This window comes from Plectropomus leopardus, chromosome 4 (genome assembly GCF_026936395.1).
Source record: "Plectropomus leopardus strain MGB_pleo_1.0 chromosome 4, ASM2693639v1, whole genome shotgun sequence".
Taxonomy (NCBI): Eukaryota; Metazoa; Chordata; class Actinopteri; order Perciformes; family Serranidae; genus Plectropomus; species Plectropomus leopardus.
Window position 1 is genome coordinate 27,372,618 of NC_142179.1, and position 23,230 is coordinate 27,395,847.

Consider the following 23,230-nt stretch of genomic DNA (forward strand, 5'->3'; position numbering starts at 1 on the left):
AGATTTTACCTTTTTTTTTTTTTTTAAATTTCAGCCAAACATGGAACAATTTTATCCTTGGTTAATCGATTCATAGTATTAAATGTTAATTATAACAACAACTGTCATTGTCGCAATATCAAAATATTTATGGAAAAGTACAACATAATAGTAATTTTTGTGAAGCTTGTTATCACAGTGTTCCCTATAATGATACATAAGATAGAGCTTAATTATACCAACTTAATTTTTATAAGAATAATCTGCAACCCTGATTTCCTCCTGATGGTATTTACTTAATATATTAAAAAATATATATTTGCATCCTTTGTACAAATTACAGTAATTAAATCTCTGGTGTCCAGTCACAGTTTCCGTTTCAGTTTCAGTTGGTGTCGTGTTGGTGTCCTGTGTGCAAACACAATATATTGTGAGGAGATACGAGTGTGTGTGTGTGTGTGTGTGTGTGTGTGTGTGTGTGTGTTTAGGCAGACATGTCGCGGTACACGTGTTGGTAAAGGTGCATGTGTCTTTCTTTCCCTACTTCCTGGGTCAGAGGTTACATCCCGGTTTCATCGTCCTCTTGTTCTTCTTTCCCTGCTGTCTGCTCTCCCTCACTGCTGTTCTCGCAGCTGTCCGAACACTTCCTCAAATCTGAACAACAGAAACATCAGTTAGCGACATGTCGCTCCAATAACGCAGTCATTACCACAAGAAAGAGAATACTGACAGGCCTGGGAGGAAGTCCACGCATCCGGCATGAATAATTTGGTTTGATTTGTTGGGAGAAATCTTGGAGAGGACACAAGAAGAGGAAGAGGAAACACAACGCACCTTTGAAATATCAAAACAACTGTGTCTGAATGTTTGTGTTTGTGTGTTTGTTTGCCGGGCTTGTTTGTTTTTGAGCACAGTTTCTTCCCGAGCAGTTATCCTCTAGATGCCAGTATCGTGCCTACCCAGAGACGTTAATTAATAGCTAATCAAAGCTAATGTCTCAGCAGCACATCGCCAGCACAAAGACATGATTAATATGTAATCAAAGGCCGTGGAGCACAACGCACAAAGCAGGGCCCACCCCCATGCCTCAAACACTACTGTTGTTATAGAAATAAACGAACACTCGCGGCTTAATTAGCTGGCTGTTGGTGTGTGTTGTCTTCATTTGAAGTTGTTGGGGATTTATCTCAGAGCCAATGTTGGCCTCCTGAGTGACGACACAGAGGTGACATACAAATACATGCATATACACACGTGCACGAGGAAAAAAAGCACCATGACAACAAAAAAAAGCTTTGTATACACTAAGGAGTGCAAATCAGATATTGGTTTAGGATTTAACAGTATTCTTCAGTATTTTAACACTCTCTCTCTGTCTCTCTCTCTCACTCTCTCACACACACACACACACACACACACACACACACACACACACACACACACACACACACACACACACACACACACACAAAAAGCAATGCTCAACATCTCTAACCTGTTAGGCCAAGTCTTTGGCAGCAGGCACCGCAAGTGTGTTTCTGCAGGAAACCACTAATGGCAGCATCTCCGAGGTTATCTGGACCGAAAAGCATCTCACTCCTGGTGCCAGAAAAAGGTGTTGTTTTATCAATATATATTTGTAAATATTGAGAAATTCAGAATGGAAATATTTCTGAAACCAGGGGGCTTATTTATTCACAAAGCTTCCTTGTACAAAGAATAGCTCTTACTAGTGATGGAATTCTAAGAAAAGTCAAAGAATGTTGACATTTTCTAAAAATGTTCCCTTACAGTTCAGACTCCTTGTAAAGATAAAGTTAGAACATTTTAGCTATTAAGAGAGCTCCTAAGGTGAAAAACTTAGTAGCGGGTAGGGGTACTTTTAAGAGGCGAGAGAGTTTCTTAAGCAGAAAAGGAAATGATGGAAAGACAAAGAGGGAGGAGAGAGATTCACTAAACAATAAATGACGGTGAGTTAATGAAACGTTACAGAGCAGATCTTGCTGGGATGTATGTCTGATCTAACTCTTCTCCTTACAGAGGTATAAGTTTCTGTCCCTAAATTTTTAGTTTCTGAGAGTTTTCCTACACAAGGGCTCCTTGTGAGAATTTCTCTAGGCTTAGTTAGGAGTGCTTTGAAAGTATTGTCCAGATGTCATTAATAACCTTGATATGTTGGTGGTTACTGTACCTTTGATCGTCTGCCATGATGACTGTAGGATCAGTCAGCTCCTCTCCAACTCCTGTCAAAAAACACATATAAATAAATAAAAGACAGACAGATGAGCAAACTCAACAGCTCACATGTGTGCACATTTGAGGAGTCTACCTTGTATATCGAGCACTAGAAGCTCTCTGCACGAGTACTCATATGTCCAGTGGGAAAACGCTAGCAGCATTTCTTCCAGTGAACAGCAGGGGGTGATCTCCTCTCCTGTGTTGTTGTTGTACTTCCTAAAGTCGCCAGACATGTTCCTCTCAATAGTCAGCCACTGGCCATTCGAATGCCAAAGGACCAGCGCTACATCTAGAAACCTGATGGGAAGAAAAGACCATTAGAACACGCACAGACACATAAACACGCATATACTGGAGAACACACACACACCTTGGTGAGTGGTGCATATCATCCGGTTTGATCTGGTTGAACACTTGCATCATCTTCTGAGCTGCTCTCTGCTGCTGGATCTCCTTCAAGGGTGTCAAACAGAGGTTGATTATAAAATTAAAAGGAGCATTGTTATTATTATAATTTTTCAGGCACAAACATTTTTTGAAAGTGTTCCAATACTGAACAAACCGATGCAGACAGCAGTGGTGAAACAGGCTGCAATATGCTTGTTTTTGCTACTGAAATGCTCAGATTTTTCTTTTATGTGTCTGACAACATTATGGCAAAGATCCCTACAGAGATACACTGTAAGATACTTTTGTTCAGACAGAAACAGCCTTGAAATCTATTTGCAAAACCCACCAGACTCCCTTTAAATACACAATAATTTTGTCATAATTTAAACACATTCGAAGTTAAAAAATAAATTAATTAATAAAACTCACAAAAAACATCTTGGTTTGTCTTTCTACTGTTCTAACAATAACCGACTCTGGTTTGGTTGAAATAAACCCTTAATTTATCCAGTTAGACGTGAAAATATGCCGGTCCTGTACAGGATAAAATTACTTTATTTAAATGGAGTCTGGTGGAAGTGGCGACAGCAATTCCAAGGTTTTTTTCTGGTTAAAAAAAAGGATCTTACTCTTTGACAACATCGTGGAAAGGATCCCCACAAAGATAATCCTTTTTGTTAGACACTTTGAATAATAATCTGAGCATGTAAGTGGCAAAAACAAGCACATTTAAAGGATGTAAACTGTGTGAATTAGACCTGGATGGTATCACAGTATACCGAGGTATTTAGAAATACCGAAGGTATGTTTTTTTAACGCCATCATAAACACAGGTGCTCCCCTTTCTATAAAAACTCATTGTACGTAGCGTACAGCATGAACCACGAGAGCTCAGTCTCTGGTCTCTACTAGTGGAACAGACAGCTGAGCTGAAAGACACCACCACACGTAGTGGTGAAGGGAGAAGTTATGCAACTGTAAACAGCCGGCAGGCAGCAGTGGCAGTGAGAGACCATATTGGTCTATACATAGCTAAAGGTTCAGACGGTGTCCTGATGTAACTAAAGAGGAGCAATTTTGCTAAATGGTGAATCCATCAGCTCCTAAAGAGTCCTCAACACCTTTTCAGTGTTTTCCTGACTATGTTTACTTTACTTTTTAAGTACACTTACTCTTAGACAAAGCTGTAGTGCCGTGCTGCCATGGAAGTACTTCTGCCAGGCACGAACAACCTCTGGCTTGAAGGCTTTGACCACATATACCAGACCAGGTCTGAGCACGTCACGTTCTGCCCAGGTGCACAGCACCCTGCAGCCCCGCCGAAGACCCCCATCTAGAGAGCCCTCTTCACTGGAGATGGGCTGCAGCATGGCAGACAGGCCCCGTGACGACCAGGAGGAGACTGTGCTGGATTCAGGGTCAGCATCAGACGGTACTTCGTCCAGGGAGTAGATGCTAACCTCTTCACCTCCTGCACAGATGAGGAAAACATGGGAAGAACTTCAACAGATGGATTTTTCAAAGTAAAACCACAGTAATAAACAAGAAACAAACAAAAAGTTACCCAGAATGGAAACAGGAGTGAAGGGAATGGTGTGAGCCAGTCTCATCAGATTGTTTCTCTCCACAGCTAAAAACCAAGCATATTTGCTCATGAAATCCCAGAAAAACAGATGCACAATTATAGTAGAAAAAGTTTTTTGTGATCTAGGACACTAAAAGTGTTGAAAGCAACAATTATTCAAACATAATTTTCTGCATGCTTAATACCTGAATAGTGCGGATACAAATTGTCAGTGGACTGGAATGAGGAGCTCTTTGCTGCAGAAAGCAAAACAAATGGAAATTAAAATACAGAAACAGTAAATCTCACAATAATTAATAAATGAACCATACAAATATTTTTCATTGAAAATTTTCAGAAATACCTTCAGGGGCAATCCCACTCTGTAAACTGCAACAGAGACAAAAAGAGAAACGTGATGTAATGATTACATCTTTTAAGCGGTGTTAAATTTATGAATATTATGGCAGGTCAACAAACAGCAAAGCAGACTTACGAAGATCTGTGGCTCATGGATCTGGCCCAGCTGGTCCATACTGAGTGAGTGGGGCTCCACACATCCTGAAGGCAAAAGCAAAGCCAATCAGATTAATCTCACTGACATATTACACACTCTGTTTATGTTCTCTTTGTTCAGTATTCTAATGTTTCCACAATTACTACCCTAATTTCCAAAAATTTCCACAGATTTACCTGCAGGGGAAACACTTGCTTCTGCAACAAATCCGTTGGTTCAAAATCTGAAACAATATTGATATTTTCAATATTCAAATCTTTAACAATTTCACACTGAAAGTAACTTATACATCCCATTTTTATTACTTCACAGTTCTTTGTCTCCTTATTTGCATGCTGGGTTGATTACATGATGAATTTAGAGAGGCCTTTGTTTGAAAAACCAAAAGGCTCTTTAACACCCCCGTCATTCTCCTTTTTGCGCCACTTTGCATTCTGGTTCTATGGGATAACATATGCATACAGTATTACAAATTACGAATAAGTGCATGATTTTAACAAGACTGTGGGTCCTTACTGAGCTGACTGAGGCTTGTTGATGCCGACCAACATTTATGTTCTCCTCTCAGTCTCTGGCACCTTCTCCAGCCAACGTCAGACAAATGGGACTGCATGGTCAGCTGGATTAAAGTAACGAAAAAAGTCACAGAAAATAAAATACAACAATAAGTAGGATTTTATGATCCATGCAATTTTCAAAGAATTACTGAGCAATCATGACGCAATTCCAATTGCCATAAATAAATCTCAGGACTGCTGTGAAAATCTTACAGTATCTGGACTGCTTTCTTGTATCTTCACTGTCTTCCTGTTCTGGTTTTTGCCTCTGCTGTCTGATACTTGAGTGAAGTCAGAGGACTTGGACCACTCTGCAGAAACAAAAACACACATGAGTGGTTAAAAAAATGTGGCTGCATTGATAACACAAAAGCAAATTCAGTAAATAATGCATACCTTTAGAAATGGCCAGTTCTACTGCTTTTGCTAAATGACTGATATTTCCTGCATGCTTAACATCAAGATTATGAGCTCATGCTTATCATATTGTTTTGAACCATCTACTTGAAATGACTCCTGTTTTCTAACACATGTACCTTTGCTCCTGCTGCATTGTAGCGACGCGTCATCCCTTAAACTCCTCCCATCAGACAAACTCTCTTCGTTCACTGGTTCATTAAGACATGGAAAAGATCCCCTCGTTGGACTAACAGGTGCCCCTGAAAAAGTCATATTCTCCACACTGGATGATAGAGACCTACAGCAGCCGTAGGGACGGTCTCTGGACAGTTGCGCCCACCTGGGAGATTTCACAGGTCTTCCCAATTGGCTGGAGGATCTGGACCGAGAACTTGGTCGGCTATCGTCCTGAGAAAAGGCAGGATTTGTTACACCCTCAGGGATGTCTTGAGGGTCAGACAGCAGAACGGCATTACTAGAAGTTCTGGACACTTCTGTATCAGCAAGCTCTTCATGTGTCCTTTCCTCCTCTTGTGCAATTTCTTCTTCCTCCTCTTCTTCTTCCTCTTCCTCCTCTTCCATGGAATTTTCCTCCTGACTGGGATACAGGTATGGGTCACATGTCCAGAGTTTATGATGTGGAGACTCCAAGCCTCTCTGTGAAAGAGGAGATGTGCAACGGGACGGTCCACAGGAATCACAGGATGTGAGATGAATGAGGTGCAAGAAGGAAGCATGAGACGCAGGTCTGGAGACCCCCAACAAATTCTCACTGGGATGGTCAACAGTAGCAGACTGTGAATCCTCAGAGAAAAAAAATATATATTTAAAAAAAAATATTTTAAGTGCATAAGCTTTAAGTAAATTATCTGGTTGTTTTTTGTTATAATGCTGAAAAAACAGTTTTATGTGCTTATTCATTTTCTTTCACTTCCTGCAACAGCTATTAACAATAAACAGTGAGTACCTCTTTCTCTCCTTCCTCTCCTTCCTCAGTGTGTCCTTGTCTTCCTCCCCTGCTCCCCCTGGCTCCAACATGGCACTCCTGTGATGCCAGTCTACTGGCCGCCAGAGCGTGGCCCTTGAGTAAAGAAGGCGGGGTACTTTTGCACGACTTGGCCAACGATCTCCTCATATTTAGTAGATCCCAGTCCGCTCCACTTCTGTGCATAAGGGTCCAGCTGTGAGGGAGGATATGCCGGGACGCAGTGATGGGTCTACACTGAGCCAGGCGTGCCTCCTTCTGGTGAAGGCTGTCAGAAGCAGAGAACAGAGTGAGGGTGTCCACGGCCAGCGCCGAAAGGTCCTGGAGTTGACCCAGCTGAGAGTCCAGCTCCGACAAGCTGTCCTGAATGAAGTTGACCTTCTCTGAAACCTCCCCCACCATCATGCACATCTCCTCGGCTCTAGTGAGACAAAACATTTAAAATAAAGACATTCACACTGTTTAAATTATCTTATCTTTATATTTTTCGAGAATTAGAAAAAACGCTGTGTATTTATCCAATGGAGTCCAATGGAGATAGGTTGAGTCATAAACTTTAATAAATACATTTAATATGTTGAGAAATGGTAAAACCCGCTGATAGACGTAGAGGGGGACCAAAAGAATTAATTCATGAAAAAAAATGAAAATAGTGCAATATGGAGATATGAGGTTTGCGCCCACAACAAAAAATCACACTTATTTTAACCTTTTTGCACTGGCTTTGGAATAGCCTCCCAATAAGCTTGAGGTCTTGTCGACTCTTTAAAAAACAGCTAAAAACCCATCTGTTCAGACAGGCATTTAGGTAGCATGTGGTATTTTATGATTTAGCTTGTGTCTTATGTCTTGTCCCGTTGCGTATTTTAAATGGTGTCTTAACTTTGTTTTATTTATTTCATGTTACTTGATTTCTTTGACTGTAAAGCACCTCGTGTAACATGTTGATTTTCAATCTCATGCCAATATCACAATGTAAGCAACTCTTTAAAGCCACAAACAAAACAAATGATGACATTTTGAGTTCAAATGTAAAGAAGAATTTCGATCTTCAAACTCAGAGGAGTTAAACATGGAATACATACTTGCTAGAATACGTGATAATATAAATCAAATTTATAGTTACTTATCAAAATATTCTGTCAAAAGACAATTGTAAGTTCAGATCACTTTTTATGATTAAACTCTGACATGAATGACTACTCACATGCATTTCACTTAACTATAATTTATCCGTGTCAGGAAAAAAATGCCCTTTCTGATCAGTCATGAGTTCACTAAAAATGAGCTCAGTCATCTCAGGACTGCTACATCAACCTTAAATACCTGATTATCGATTACCTTCATTATCAAAATACAGTGATAATGAGTGTAAAATGTGATAACAGGGGGCACCACTGTAGATATTATAGTGGGAAAAATGTATTGGTTTTGGCTTTGGGCACAGATGTTTGAGCTTGCATGTATTTTAGAGACAATAATCACTTCACTGCACTAAGCCAAAACCAATTTGTGCAGGGCAGCAGAGCACATACATCTTTAGTTTTTAGGACATTCTTCTCTGCTACATCATATAGAGATCCCAGTATTTCATGTTTCTATTTAGGCCAGCTGTTTATGTAAGCATTAACTCTGAAATGTCCTCAACACACATCATCATGCGCAAGGACACAAGTAAAACAAATGTAAAAGGCAAGTCAGAAGCTTGCGGTTGTGATTTTGAAGGACACACAGAGCTACAGAGTCTTCCTCTCAGATGGCACAAATTAAGACGCATCCCTTTAATGGTTTGAACAAATCAATCAGAGTATCAATCCAACCTGTCAGCTGTGGCTCTGATCCTGTTAGTTTGACTGCTGTGGAGATCTTCGCTCTTCTCATGGAAGTAGGCCTCTACACATTTCTCCTCAAACTCATGGAGCTTCTTAAGATCTTCACGGCCCAAGTAGAGCTCTGGTGAGGAGAAGTGACTTTACACATGGACACATGCTGTGAAATGACTCATAAGATGTGTTTAGAAAACTGCTGAGTTAGCTTTACACAGTGCAGTACTCACTAAGTCCAGGGCATCTCTCCTCCCTCTCAGCATCTCCACTCAATCTCCTGTAGATGGCTTTCAATCCTAAAGTCATGTGACTGAGGAGGATAAGGGGCGGCGGCAACCATGGCCTTTCCTGATAGGTCATTATGTAGCGATAACGGTTGTACTTCCACAGCCTATTGGATGTTGATGCCATGTCAAAGTAGATGTTGCTATTTTGAAGAAGATAACATTTTTTAAATAAATACAGTTTTTAATTTATTTGCAGTCCTGAAGTGTAAAAATGTATTTTTTAAATTTTCTTAATAAACATTCTTACTTGAAAAATGCAATGAGAATGTTGACCATGATGATGTACTGGAAGAACATATAGACGGCCTGGAGGAAGGCCGTAAGAAAGGAAGCAGGAGGACACGGAGCGCCATCGTCACATGCTGTTTACACACACACGCACACACACACAGAAAGACCTTACACGAGTAACAAACAATACCATCATAACAGACAGGAGTGCCACAGTGAGAGCTAAGCAGCGTACTGCTGCACATTGACACTAGACCTCTTTCATAAAATCTGTTATTTAATGTCGCTAGACATACTGCTGTTTTGATAAGTTATTTGGTTTGTCTTATTGTGTGACTTTGGTGTTTTAAAAGGTTAGGTCAGATTTCTGTTGTCTCAGATTCAAGTCTTAATCACACAAACAAACTAACCAATAGAGGCAGCACTGGACCAGTAGCTCCCATGTTCTGCAAGGCTAATTATTGTTTTTCTTTACAGCGCACACTTAGACTGATGATGATTTTTTTTAAGTTTAAGAAAAATATGTTTTACTGCTGCCCCCGTCCACAGCAGTACACTGCGTAGCTTCTGTGGTGATACTCCAGCATGCTTCTCCAAACTGGGTGCGTGCCAACATCCATCTACTGTAGGTAGTACATTGACCATGGATTAGTTATTCACACAACCCCACTTTAAAAAATTTGAACTATCCCTTTAACAGTGGCAATACAATGTAAAATGTCAGGGGTATTTTAAACATTTTGTTTTTCTTAACATATCAGTCTGAATTTTGATCAAGGGTATGATATGGTAAAGTTCTGAGACTGGTTAAACATTGCGTATAATAATCATATTGATCTTTAGCCTTCAATTAATAAAACACATCGGAATACAAATGTGAGTCAAGCAAGCCCCACACATTAAACATCTCAAGGCAACACCAACGTCGTCAAAGTTAAACTCAACTTCTTTAAATCAATACTGGTACTGAATAAATATCTTTGTGTTTTGTATATACTCCACCACCTACGATTTATCTCCATTGCGTAGACCTCTCCGTAGATCATCCAGTATGGCTGGAAGACTATGTCTCGAGCTAAGCTCCAGGACGGCTCCTCATCTGGTGACAAGATGGCCTTCCTGGACACCCCGAAGCTCAGCAGCACTATTGCCATCATCACCACTATGAAGAACATGTTACTTGTCTGAACAAACACAGAGAGAGAGAGAAGAGATGGGTGACTAAACAACAACAACAGCAACAAAACAACCACAAGCCTCCACTTTCTTTCTTGTGTTCAGTCTCTACCCACCATCTTAGTGATCATGGTGAGGTAAGGGCCAGCGTGCTGATTGACAGCCAGCAGATCCATCACCCTGACGAACCAGAAGATGACGTCTAGACAGTAACTGATGCGTCCTGCTGTCCGGTAGGGATCGGGATGCCAACGCAGTATCAGTCCGGCCAGGAAGAGTAGGATGGCAATGAAATCTGATATGTTCCAATACTCTGAGAACCAAATCTTCAGCTTCTGGCTCAGTTTCCTCGGCTCAGACATCAGTACCTGATTAAGAGGTGCATATATTTGAATTTTGTTTTGAACGATTTAAGCCATATTGCTCTTTTTTAAAAAAAGATTCTTATGGATTGTATTCAGGAATAATTACTTCTATTGTATTTATTGTAAAGTGTAAATCCTTCTATTAAAAAATGTTAACAAATTCATACAAAAATGCACATAAATCAAAAAATACAGAGTAAAGAAGACAAGTAAGGAATAACACATCTCTCTAATTTTTTATATGAGGATTTATAAATAAAATTGACTCAACTCACCTCTCTGGTTTTCTCCACTGCAGTAGACAAGATGTACGCTATGACCAGCCACTCCTGAACACTGGGTTTATCCCCCATCTCCACCAGGACGACGTAGCAGAGTAACATTAAAAAGGCCAAGTAGGACATCTTAAATGGAAACAGCAAAAAGAAAAAAACTAACTCAGAATTCAATTCAGAAAGTAACAAGGACAAATAATTACAGAGATTCTGAATCAAATGCAAGGAGGTACTCTCTGCCAATTAAAATCACTTTTAAAAGCACACTTTTTTTTAGAATTGCTTTTTTTCTGGTTTTCCTAATGTTTTATGGCATTTTAATAAATCTTATCCTGTTTTTATTACGTGCCTAGTGTTTGGCTCTTATTTTGCTACATTCTCTATGTTTTAAATGCGTGTTGTTTTTATTGCAAAGCACTTTGTAACTGTGTTTTAAAAGGTGCTAATTATTTTATTTGTTTTTAGAAAGAGAAATATTTGATATTTGACATATTTCTGCAGTAAAACAAAATGCACACCACCTACTGTGTGAAACCAGAACTTGACAACAGGAGCTGTGTAGAAATCATACAGTCGTGTGATCCAGGACAGACACTGCACGGTGATAGAGGATACAGTCTCTGACACGGGACCAAAACATTTATCATCGAACGACGGGCCTCGCTCTGCATCCTGACTGCCCTGTGAGAGTAGAGTACAGTAGAGGAGGAGAAGAGAATGAAATACAAATCAAAACAAGTGCAACACTAAGGCTAGATAAGTGCACTACTGGCACTTAACTGTGTGATCAGTTCCCTCGTGGACTGGTGCTGACTTCACAGACTCGAGTCCAAACATCATTCCCTCATGGGACTGTGGTACATGACACATTTCAGCTTTGCTTTTAAACTCCAGTAGCAAGATGGCAGGGGGCAGGAGGAGGCTCAAGATTATCTGAAAGAGAAACATAACAAGTGTGTCATGTAAGCTTGAAGATCTATTCAGAAAAATCAGGAAACAATACCTTTAAACATAAGCTTAGTGAGGGGATATTTATTTAACATAACATTGAATCAAATGACTCATCGTAATGTCAAAGGGACGCTGAGGGTGCCGGACCTACTGACATTACTGTTGATTGTGTTTATATTTTTTCAGTCATTTCTTCTTTTTATAGCAATACAAATACATCCTAACACAAGAAAATCTGTGTTATTGAGTTTACAATCAGAGACTACAAACTTATTGAATTTTCTCTCATTTATCCAATATCTCTGCAATGGTTACAACATTCACCTTCACAAAGGAGTTTTTTCTCATGTTAAGCGGCCCAGTCCAAAGATCTGTGAGGAGGGTCTGAGTGCAGGAGTGTGAGACGAATGTACTGTGACATGAGGAGACAGCCATCTGCAGACAGGTGAAGTGGCTCCATGCCTCCATCTCTGAAGTCAAGAGCTTCATGGCCATCTGCTCGTTCTGACGAAATGCACAGTCTAACACGTCCACTGCCAGCTGACCAAACTCACTAAGACACAAAGACAGGAGAGACATACAATCATCTGCATGTTTTCATAGAACCAGCAGCATTAAGTTGATAAAGATTAAATAATGAATGTGAATATGAAATACAAAAATCCACCTGTACTAAGAAAAAAATGTAAATACAGGAACTTATCGTATCTTGTAATACATAGACTACACAGGGCAGCGCCATCATTTTACAGGTCAAAATTACTAATGGGGTATTTAATTGTGTGACTACATACCTTTATTCGGTTGGAATTGTCCCCATTGCTTAACTACTGACAACACACACGGAAACATATTAACACTTACAGCGAATGTGTCTTGAATCGCTCTGCAACGTTATCATCCATATTGCTCTGCCGTGCCTCAAAGGCCATGGAGCGGTAAAGCTTACAGGCCACAGTAGCACGTGCCAGCGCTTCCTCGCCGTGCTGCCACAGGAAAAGTGCCATCTGCTGACGCTGATGAAGCACGGCCCACACGAACAGGTCATTGAAGTTGAAGGGAACCAGGAGGGGAGCATCACTAAGGCCAGGGCTCACTGTGATCTCTCCACTGCTCGCGGGTGATACATCTTGCTCCTAGATGGGAAAGTAAAGGTATGCACAAAAGAATTCAAGAAGCGGATGGAGATAAAGAGAGGAAGGAGTCATAAAGAGAAAAACAAAAAGTGCAAAAGGAGATGAAGGAGGGCAAGATAGAACAAGTCGGCAAGAAACAAAACAGTTTATAATATAAAAATAGAATCCTTATTGATGGCTATTTTTAAACGTGTTAGTGCTGCCTTCAAGATCTTAACAGTGGCTGAGCTATACATGACATAATGAGATATTCTCAAAAACACATGAGGTGTTGCTTTGAATAGCTTAAGGGGACTTTCTGTTGTCTCAGTAAGCAACCTAAAAAAAAAGGCCACAAACCTTTGGTTTGTAGGGCTGAGCGGTTCGAAAGAAATGCAGGTCTTGGAGACTCCTGCCCCTTGAGGGGTTTGGTGTTAATCCCCGTCTCTGTTTAGATAAGGAGGTGGAACTGTCCCGTCTACCCTGCTATACACACATGAAAAAAAACAATGGGGAGAGTGCAAACAGTGTAAAAAAGGTCAAGGGTAGTTACAATTAATAAACGCAAGAAAAGAACAAAGCCAAAACCTTTTTTTCTAGTTTTTTTCCCCCTAATTTATTAAATTCATTACTCACTTTGTCCCGCAGGCGGCTGTAGGCGGCTCTGAAGTGTTTACGTGTGTAAGTGCTGCGGTACGCTCCTCCTATGAGGTACTCTATTACCAGGCCCATGTCAATGAGAGACAGACGGTGACCCATGGGGAGAGAAGTCTACTCAAACACACACACAGACATAGATACAGTAAATACACACATGCAATATACATTTAGATATGGCTGTTACAAAAATTAAGAAAAATACACCTATGGTACACATAAATACAGCTCAACTCAATATCCACTGTAAAAGCTAATAATGTCTGAGAAAAATGTGCAATATGTAGTGTTATTTAAAATGAACATGGTTATAGGTATTCTCACTATTCACCTGTTTTGCATCCTCAACGAGGTGGCGCAGGAAAAGGTCTGTCTGGCCCTGTGGCTGTGGAGAGAAACTTGTATTATTATTCACAGAGAACAGAGAAGTAAACAGAAAACCCAAACTACCAAATAAGAGCAAAAAAGATCTGCTGGTTACTTTTTAACACAACTGCACATTGCATAAACAGCAGCAGCCCGGGGATCCTTAGCTTGTTTCTTAGGGGGACTTATTATCCCAGAGTTATGAATAAATAAACAGGCTTTAATACACAAAAGATAAAGGCAGTGTGGAGAAAGCCAAGTGTGAGTGCATTGATGACAAAGAGTCTTGTGATCTCAAAAGGCATCCTAAAACAACAACTGGGAAAATGCAGGGAACGCAATTGACCAGGATTATTGGTGCAAAACACTTACAGTGCATTATTGTGATTTCAATCAAAGCCACAGTTTTAGAATTTGTGCTTCAAGAGTCACAAACAAAGGAACTGAATTTCTCCTGTTTGTACAACAAAGTGTGAGCCAAGGGGAAACTAGAGTAAAGAGTACAGCAAGACAAACAAAAGTACTGTGGGGTGAAAGTACTTTCTTTAAAAATATGTTTTAACAATAAGATTTGTTCAGTGTATTTGTATTTCTATACATGACCAATGACATAAGTATATAAGAAATTGTGAGGGAGATGGAAAGTTGCAAACATTAGAAAAATATAATTAAATATATTATTATAACCGTGTTATAGAGCTCCTCGAGGCGATCCACAGTGAGGAAGCGTCTCATAGTCATGCCGTTGTCAATCAGAAGTTTGACAAAACTGACCCGATCCATCACCAGAGCATCCAGCATGGCCTGCTCCAAGGAACCCACCTACATACAGCAATTACAACTATGAAGGTTTTTAGAATGACATTATGTGATATAATAGCATATTATTACACCACAGCTTGCAGCTGTGATACACTGATAGCCTGTTTACATCCGGTATTAACATACATCTTTGGTGGGGCGCCCTGTAGTTCACCTGGTAGAGGGGGCGCCCCTTGGACAAAGGCTATGTCCTTGCCACAGCAGCCGCAAGTTCGATTCCAAAAAAAAAAACCAACGTATTGGGTGATCCAATCACAAGTGGACAACACTGGATACAAGTGTAAACAATAACGAAGACACACTGTGATCCAATCACTCAAACCACTTGCTCATGTGGTCTGGGATGCATTCGACTGAATATCTATTTCAGTTTAAACACCGACATCTCCTGATGCATTCCCGACAAGGACTACGTCATCGCTGCAGGACTTGGTGGTTGTTTTGTTATAAAGAGCTAACTCTCTATAACAAGATGAGCAAAGTTTTGCATTACCATTCATTGTTCCGCCCTATGGAAGGAGACAGGTTGATATCTACTGATAGTAATATCTACAGCTGTACAAACACAACTTCTACTGTGACTAGCGAGCATGCTCACAAGCAGCTGGCAAAAGTGTGAATGTAATAACTTCAACAGGGATCATCAACTGGTGGCCCACGGGCTATATCCAGCCCACAGAAGGGGTCCATCCAGCTGGCAGAATTATTATAAATTCATAAAATCTGTGGAGGTAAAAAGAAAAAAATTTAAAAGAATCTTATTTTGTCTTCTTATATTCAAGCAACCGCCAAAACAATTGAGGTAAAAATTTTATTTGAAAGGATATACCAACCTCAAATATGTGCATTTGTCTCACAGGTACCTAAGAGGTTATAAATCCATTTGTCAGCCTATTAAAAGCTGTACTGATGCGGTGGGTTTTGTAAGCTTACCGGAAAAATATCAAAACATCAAATGTCAAAAACTGAGAAAAGCAGAATCCCGAGTAAGTTATTAATAACTCACAGAAACAGTGCATGCACTTGTTCACCTTCCATCTTCTCTTCCCCCTCTTTCTGTAGCTTTTCACCTCTCTCTATCTCTGAGACGCACACAAGCTGCAGCGCTCTGTCTGTGTCTCAGTCCTAAAAGTTGTGCCACTATAATGAACAAAGTTCACGGCTTGCAGGTCAGGTCATGTTCGGGTGGTTGATTAACCCATATTTTGCTGGTTGGGTGGTGCAGATTGGATTAGGGGAGGCTCCAGTGAATTCCTCTTTAATAAATGGGATGCTGCTTGTTCCACATCTTCATGCAAGAATAGGGCCAAACTCATAGCTCTTATTATGATATCATTTAACAATGATGATTAGTTCTCTCTCTTTCTCTCTCTCTCCATATATATATATATGTATATATGTTTTCGTGTGTCTCGGCTGTCCACTTGTCTTCAGATCACTAGAACGTATGTTGATACCAGGTTTAAACAGGCTCTCTAAGTCAGTCTCACCTGCCAGTGCTGTCCGTACACCATGACTTTCTGTGCAATGTCAGCCCTGTCCCAGGCTAGTGCTGTACTCAGCTGATCTGCAGGACTGGCCTTGGTGCCTGTTCGTTATACAGAACAAAAAAACATACAACAAAACTTGTGGTACACCCTTCTCACAGCTGACACATTTACATAGCAAGAAAAGCCCAGGTCTAACATCATATTGAACTGTTCCATTCACATGCACCAGTGAGTCGGCCTGCGCAATAACAAACCTGCAACTACAAATGATGCGGCACTTGTTAATGTTATCAATTACACCTGTGGTTTTCCTGCTTTGACTTGTCAAAATGTCTGCAGCGAAAAATGTCTTTTGTCACAACAAAGAGGAGAAATATACGCACCCTTGAGACTAGCTGTCAAGATGGCTGCATCAGGTGCCGTTTGGTCCTCTGACTCTGAGTCAAAGATGGTTATCTGTTGTTCAAAGACACATAGAAGTAGAGTGAGTACTCAATGTGTTAAATCACAACATACACATTCCCATATGATGTTTGACTTACAGACTCTCTGTGATCCATACACTGCAGGAGCAGAGTGTAGAGCTGAGAGGCTTCTGCTATCTCTATGCCGAACACATTTCCAATCCTGGCAAGGAAGTCCTCTTTGATGTCAGCATCCAACTGTCTAGAAAAATGCAGAAAACGTGAAAGTTATTATTTGTGACATGTCTGATCATTAAACACTTGCTGCATATAATATAACATCATCTTTAAATTTAACATTCATTTTACACAGTTAGGTGGAGCCTTCAGACCTACTACTGTAGATTCAGTGAGGTGAGTATACATACCTGTCAACAGCAGTCTGCTTGTGTAAGAATGCAAGCAGGTCAGCAGCTCTGCCCGAGCCCTCGAACACAAACACGGGCACAGGGGGAACATTGCTAACATAGTCCAACACTGTGGACACAATGGCAGGGCCTCCCTCCACCACCACACACACAACAGGCACTCCTTGGTTCAGTCCTACAAAGAAGAGAGAAGAGGGTGATATTTCCTTGCCTTTTGCTTGAGTTGACTTTTTTCTGCTTTCCTAGGTTTTGTTAGAAGCTTCCTATGTTTTCTCTTTCTATTTATTAACAAACCTTTGCATGCATATACCTTCATATGTATGTTTTTTGTATATGTAACATTCTCTTTATGGCTGCAGCATGTGTGGAAAGCACAAGTAAAATTTCTTAATCTTTGGGACAATAACAATCTTGAATTATGAATCTGTGCTTTTTTCATTTGTGTATATATGGCAGGCACACACACACACACACACACACTGACTCACGAGGGTGTATCTTCTGTAGTTGGATGTGTTTCTCCAGTTTCCTCCTGAGGCCTTGCTGGCAGCCATGTTTTCCCATTGTTCCATCATCCACTAACAGAAAATGGGAGTGGAAACCGTTGAGACAGGCCCTCTTGCTCAAAGGGTTCCCCAGTGGCTGGTAGGGCCTGAACACCTGAGCCATGTAGAGTCACAACAAAAGCCAACCGAAAGTCAGTCATGATAAAACAATGCACTGGAATGTGTTAGAAATATTTACATTCAAAAACTCACATCTCTGCCTATAAGGTCCATGTTGTTGTCAATGACTCCCCAAGGCGTGATGCCAACTGTGTTTCTCTTCCTAAGGTTGGGGCTCCCAAATGTTTTCACTGCCTCACCTACATACTTTGACACACCTAGAGAGAATGCAAAGAGCAGCTGAAAGCACAGCAAATATACAATTCAACAGTATAAATAAAGATTTCAGCTCACTTAAGAAAGGCATAAAACACACCATTATGCTGCAAAACAATCAAATTCCTCTTTGTGCAACTGCAAACACATCAGTCAATCATCAATCAATCATTTGTTTGCATAAGGAATTATAAAAGGTACACATCCAGTGAAATATGATCCCATAAACTCCTTTAATTTGTGCTCTGCATGTTAGTTTTTATTGCGTCCTCTTAAATGGTTTTTGGTTGAGGAATGATTTAATTGTCCATAGATCACGACCCCAACCAGACAGCCCCATGGTCGCTCCTCCCTAACACGGACAGCGCTGCTCTGCAGCTGCCTCTGAACGGCGGGAACTGGACAGCACCTCTAATTCCTCACACACAGTGCTGAATCAAAGGATATTACAGGTTCTGATGTCCTGATGTGGCCTATTCTGCTGTGGCCAAGGAGGTCGTCCTGGTTTATTTTCCTGTGCAATGGCTACCACGATGCCAGTTCAGCTGGTGCCAATCGATTCCTCCATGTTTACTGATGTTTACATTTGAAAACCTCGACCTGGCTAGCTAGACATAACATGAAACCCGTTAAATTCCTTGGCTTCCTTGGTACTTATTAAGAAAGCTCATGAAATTCAGCATGCCGACCAATATCCTCAGCAGTTTTTATAGATGTACAGTCGAGAGTGTCCTCATCAGTTCCATCACAGTCGAGGATGGAAACTGCGCTGCTCAGGACAGGAAGACCCTCAATTGTGTGATAAAAACTGAACAACTCATCTCAGGAGCGGCCTTCCCATCCACTCAGGACATTTCTAACACCAGGGTCATCAGGAGGGTCCACAACATTATCAAGGACAGTACACACCCCAAACACAGTCTCTTCACACTTCTGCCGTCAGGCAGACACCACAGGAGTGTGAAATCCAGGACAACAAGACAAACAGCTTCTACCCACAGGCCATCAAACTGCTGAAGCTTCAAACACCGTCCCCCTCTCATCCCATCACTCTCACTGACTGTCACAACACAGAGGCTTTTAGCTGGCAGCAATTTTACATTAATTCGTAGTGCATTGATTTTGTTTGCAGCATCTGCATTAGGCATAATGCCCTTACTTTTAAATATTTGTTGTGTATTTGAGGCATAGGGCACCTTACTTTTTATTTTATTTTTTTAATAAATTTAATTTCTATTCATTTTAATTTCTTTAATTTCTATTCGGATTTTTATCATTGATTTTTGCATAAAGGGATAATTTTAATTGTATGGTGTAAACTGCTGTGTTTGCCTATGAAAATAAACTTGTTGAATCTTAAATCTTGAACATGCCTCTACCCTCCAAACAAAATCAAAACCCAGGGAAACTGGGAACGAATTCACTGAAATCCTTACAAATGAATAGTCCGTTTTCAGTTCATACGGCCAAAGAAAATGCTTAAAAAGTACTTTTACAACAGCATGGCAAACAGAAATTTACAGGCAATTGAAAATTGATCCTTCTGGTGAATGAAAATCATACAGGCCTGATGGTACAAGGGTGTTTTCTAATCGTTTCACACCAGAACCAACACTGATTGAACTGCCATGCTGGTAATGTGAGTCATATCAGACAGTTGCTCAAGGTCCAGTGTTGCTCAAGAGCAATAAGGAATATTAACCCCCGCAGACAGACAACAGTTTATAACACCTACCTGTATTAATGCCATCAGTGAGTATCCATGCCCCTGTGCTGACAGCAGCAGTGATCAGCCCTTTGCTGAAGGCCTGCTTGACTTTAACGGGCAGGGTGAAGTTTTCTGAGCCCCCCTGTACTGTCAGTAACAGCTTAGGTCTGTCCATCTGCCACTCCCTCAGCATCAATTGGAGCAGCACCTCTGGCTTGGAGTCCACAGCTAGACGAACATACTGGACAGGAAACACAAGGAACTTTTAGGAGCTGAAAGGCTCTTTGTGCTTTTCTTGTGTACTGCTAATGTGACTGTTTTCTGAAGTAGATACTATCTTAGATCATAGCATGCCCAGGCTTGTTTATACAACAATCAGAAGCCAGATCCCTCACTTATGCACTCTGGGACAAGCATTTCAAGCATTTCCCTTCATTTTTGGAGTAATCTCTTGTAGAAAATGGGAGTCGAGTTATCAAAATTTTGTAAGATAATTGAGCGAACATTTGTTCCTTAACCTTGAAGCACATATACTGTATTTATTCGACTCACAGACCTTGGTCCGGCAGACACGTGTGGCTGTGTCCTGAAAGTCTACTATCCCATAGGCATTGGTGGGACTGGCTTTGGTGTGGAGCTCTATAGACCAGTCCTCCTCCAGGTCCTGTCCAGGACCAGGATAGAGGGATATGGGGGGAACGGACTCTTGCCAAGAGTGCTCCCCGATCAGGCGGCCACAACAGCATCTGTTGAGTGAAAGATTTTGTAACTGATCATTGCAGGAGGAGGGAAGTGGCAGAAATGCAGACATTTCTAGCATTCACTTACATTTTATTACACTCTTTGGGCAAAAAATAAGCAGGTAGTTATTTGTAAAGTAGCCTAAAATCAAGGTTGGGTTGTTGGGTGTAATTCACAGGTAACTAACAGGCCTCCATTTGACCTATTTAAGTCAGGCTGCTACTATTACTCCCACTTTCCATCTCCCTCCCTTCCTCTTCACCTCCTGGTGTCCTTGGGTCTACATCTCTTTGTTTGGTCCTGTTTATCATTTTACAGCCTACACAAATCCCACACATCCCTCATTCGTTCACCAATCACTTATAATACGCACTCACATTAAAACTAGCAAGACATGAGAGAAAAAAAGAGCAAGAGGGGGAAATGATGAAATAAAGTGTCAAGGAAAGTGACGCATAAACCCACAGTCTCAAATACATATGTTTCCTTGGAATAGTGGGCGTAGGAGGGGAGTGTCCATGTAGTGAGTTTGTTGATGATATAAAGACACACATAAACACACAATTTATAACTCTACCTGATCAAGTTTTGGCATACTTGACATACAGGAATACATCTGTAAGAAACAGGAAATAACACATCATCAAATAATCCACATGGTCTCTATTCCTGGAAGTAAGGGCTGAATGCCAAATAGTTTTGCTCTCAGAAAAATGTTGTTTCTACCCACTGCTGATGATATCATACTATGCACAAACTAAACAACCTTCCTGTATGTCTTCTGAGAATCACAAAAACTCCCACACTTTAACACATTATTTGGATGCTCATTAGATTCCAGATCCAGGTTTACCTATGTAGGTCCCGAGATGAGGGGATAAACTTCACACACTCTCTCTTGGAAAGGGTTTCCTCAATCCAAGACCTTCGTGACTGGAATGAGAAGAGAAAATATTTACTTCCATCAGATCCTGAAGCAGATAAGCAGTCTCTTCTCAACTGCACTGACAAACTTATCCTGCAGCAAGAAAACACAATATTCCTGAAAAAATGTAATCAGTGACCTTCTCAGTGAAGCTCATTGCAGTGCCGGCAGCAGCCTACATGGGAACTAACTGAAGGTCCCTCCCCATCATAGAAACCTGAACTGCACTCTTAAAAACACTGACAGGATGTGAGCTATAACAGTCAGCCTCTCATTCAATTTCATTGCAGTCTTTTCTTCATGCTTCGCCTGGTCTTTCAAAGTTTCTCCTGCTCCTGTGGTCCATTTCCCAGACAAATTTAACAATGGCCTAACTGAGTAGAGAATTGTTGGTAGGAAACATACACACATCCCCTTCCTGAGATAAGTACACGTCTTGAAGATGTTGTGCTGCCTCTCTGGGTCGGACTGTGTAAACACTAAACAAGGCTCTGAAGCACACTGTGTTTTAACAAATGCACAATAAACTCCGCTAATTTGCCATGTGCTGCTGCCACATCACTAACAATGAAACATTAAGTACTACTTTAAAGATTATGTACTCTATATGGGAGGTGATATTCATGTATTGTCAGTTAGTTATGCAGATGAAAGGCAATCTAATGTACCTTTTTAAAATATGCTGTTTCTTCTTTAAGTATATTTCAATATTTTTTAGATAACTGTTAATTCACTTATTACCTAAGATAAATATATTTATAATTAAAGTAAAATGTGTTCAAACAAATTTTAAGTATAATTGATTTAAATCTGTTATGTGTTTCAACTACTTAAATTATAGTTTTAAAAAAGTTGGATTATAGTATTTTTTTAAAAAGTGCAGAATTAGTAATAAAAAGTGTACTTACGTATATTCCAATGCATATTTATGGTGTCTCAGAACAGTACAGTCAAGTACTCTTTGATATATTTCAATGTCTTTAGTAGCACTATAACATAGCATATATTAAGTATATCAAGTGCATTATTGGTACACTCGAAAACAGCACTTTTGTTGTATAAATAATGTGCTCGTGAAGTACATTAAGTGTACTTGCGAATACTTTCGTGCACTTTTTTATATGGGCAGATATCCCATAAATTTAGACAAAAGTATTGCATTGAATATGGCATCATATAGCTGAACTTTTATCACGATTCTTAATGGAAACATAGTGTATCTTTTCTTGAGGTGCTTGTCTGTATCCCTGTATTTGATGACTGACCTTATTTAGATGCCATGCAATATTTTTTCTGAGTTTATTATCATGTGGTAACAATCGCTATCAAACGAGATGAACATCTAAAACACGACGTATTTCCTCTGAAATGCTGTGGAGCTCACGCCTAACTCTCACAAAATGTAAACACTGACTCAAAGTCTCGTAATCACAGCGTCACTTAGCAAACGTTCACGCTACTAACATTATGTTTGCTACGTAACTTCAATAACTTAACGTTTCCTAACATAGCAAAAACTGAGGTCACCATAAATTCCGTAAGCTTTATAAATAATACATTATTTAAGTTGTTTAAGTTATGCTGGGGGCGACATTGAAATGCAAAGCAGAATAAACTGGCTTCACTAACATGCCTTTTAGCTAACGTTTGTTTACAAGTTTACTTTAGCTAACATACATATCACATTGAAACTTTGCTAACATTAGCTGTATGCTAACGACAGCTAATAAGTATTGAAACAGCGAAAAGTTTTATGACCGTCATATTTACCTAAACTATTCAAACGCTGCAAACAGGTTAGCCTCTTCAGTAACGTTAGACAAAACTAGTAGTTACAACACAGCTTACCATGGCTGTAGAGTCCGGGTAAAAACGTCTATCATGTCTGAGGTTTCATGTATCTTGAGTGAAATCTCACAACTTAATTCATCATTCCCCTGACAAGGACCGACT

The 23,230-nt window shown here is 40.3% G+C and overlaps 1 protein-coding gene across 5 annotated transcripts in view; it reads right to left on the minus strand.

The window, feature by feature from the left end:
• The window catches only part of trpm6 (transient receptor potential cation channel, subfamily M, member 6), a 118,706-nt gene extending 97,164 nt beyond the window's left edge, over positions 1–21,542 (minus strand). The window contains exons 1-41 of one of the 5 annotated variants that reach the window (XM_088076980.1): positions 21,417–21,542; positions 21,206–21,285; positions 20,930–20,968; positions 20,168–20,357; positions 19,639–19,852; positions 17,781–17,905; positions 17,511–17,682; positions 17,023–17,197; positions 16,733–16,856; positions 16,574–16,646; positions 16,191–16,288; positions 14,566–14,700; positions 13,844–13,897; positions 13,492–13,626; positions 13,216–13,341; positions 12,605–12,876; positions 12,065–12,293; positions 11,570–11,722; positions 11,315–11,470; positions 10,790–10,918; positions 10,266–10,517; positions 9,983–10,157; positions 8,990–9,104; positions 8,686–8,882; positions 8,450–8,582; positions 6,612–7,050; positions 5,782–6,448; positions 5,459–5,556; positions 5,205–5,307; positions 4,865–4,911; positions 4,668–4,732; positions 4,536–4,561; positions 4,378–4,428; positions 4,172–4,237; positions 3,780–4,078; positions 2,588–2,670; positions 2,309–2,514; positions 2,171–2,222; positions 1,475–1,578; positions 710–771; positions 108–633 (exon numbers count right to left, since the gene is read on the minus strand). In XM_088076980.1, coding sequence (XP_087933106.1) covers positions 628–633; positions 710–771; positions 1,475–1,578; positions 2,171–2,222; positions 2,309–2,514; positions 2,588–2,670; positions 3,780–4,078; positions 4,172–4,237; positions 4,378–4,428; positions 4,536–4,561; positions 4,668–4,732; positions 4,865–4,911; positions 5,205–5,307; positions 5,459–5,556; positions 5,782–6,448; positions 6,612–7,050; positions 8,450–8,582; positions 8,686–8,882; positions 8,990–9,104; positions 9,983–10,157; positions 10,266–10,517; positions 10,790–10,918; positions 11,315–11,470; positions 11,570–11,722; positions 12,065–12,293; positions 12,605–12,876; positions 13,216–13,341; positions 13,492–13,626; positions 13,844–13,897; positions 14,566–14,700; positions 16,191–16,288; positions 16,574–16,646; positions 16,733–16,856; positions 17,023–17,197; positions 17,511–17,682; positions 17,781–17,905; positions 19,639–19,852; positions 20,168–20,357; positions 20,930–20,968; positions 21,206–21,285; positions 21,417–21,434 — 5,943 coding nt within the window. In that variant the 5' untranslated portion in view covers positions 21,435–21,542 and the 3' untranslated portion in view covers positions 108–627. Of the gene's footprint in view, positions 1–107; positions 634–709; positions 772–1,474; positions 1,579–2,170; positions 2,223–2,308; positions 2,515–2,587; positions 2,671–3,779; positions 4,079–4,171; positions 4,238–4,377; positions 4,429–4,535; positions 4,562–4,667; positions 4,733–4,864; positions 4,912–5,204; positions 5,308–5,458; positions 5,557–5,781; positions 6,449–6,611; positions 7,051–8,449; positions 8,583–8,685; positions 8,883–8,989; positions 9,105–9,982; positions 10,158–10,265; positions 10,518–10,789; positions 10,919–11,314; positions 11,471–11,569; positions 11,723–12,064; positions 12,294–12,604; positions 12,877–13,215; positions 13,342–13,491; positions 13,627–13,843; positions 13,898–14,565; positions 14,701–16,190; positions 16,289–16,573; positions 16,647–16,732; positions 16,857–17,022; positions 17,198–17,510; positions 17,683–17,780; positions 17,906–19,638; positions 19,853–20,167; positions 20,358–20,929; positions 20,969–21,205; positions 21,286–21,416 lie in introns of those variants that run through there. The other 4 variants (XR_015776477.1, XM_088076979.1, XM_088076981.1 and 1 more) reach the window with 4 other exon arrangements.
• Between the last annotated feature and the right edge of the window lie 1,688 nt (positions 21,543–23,230).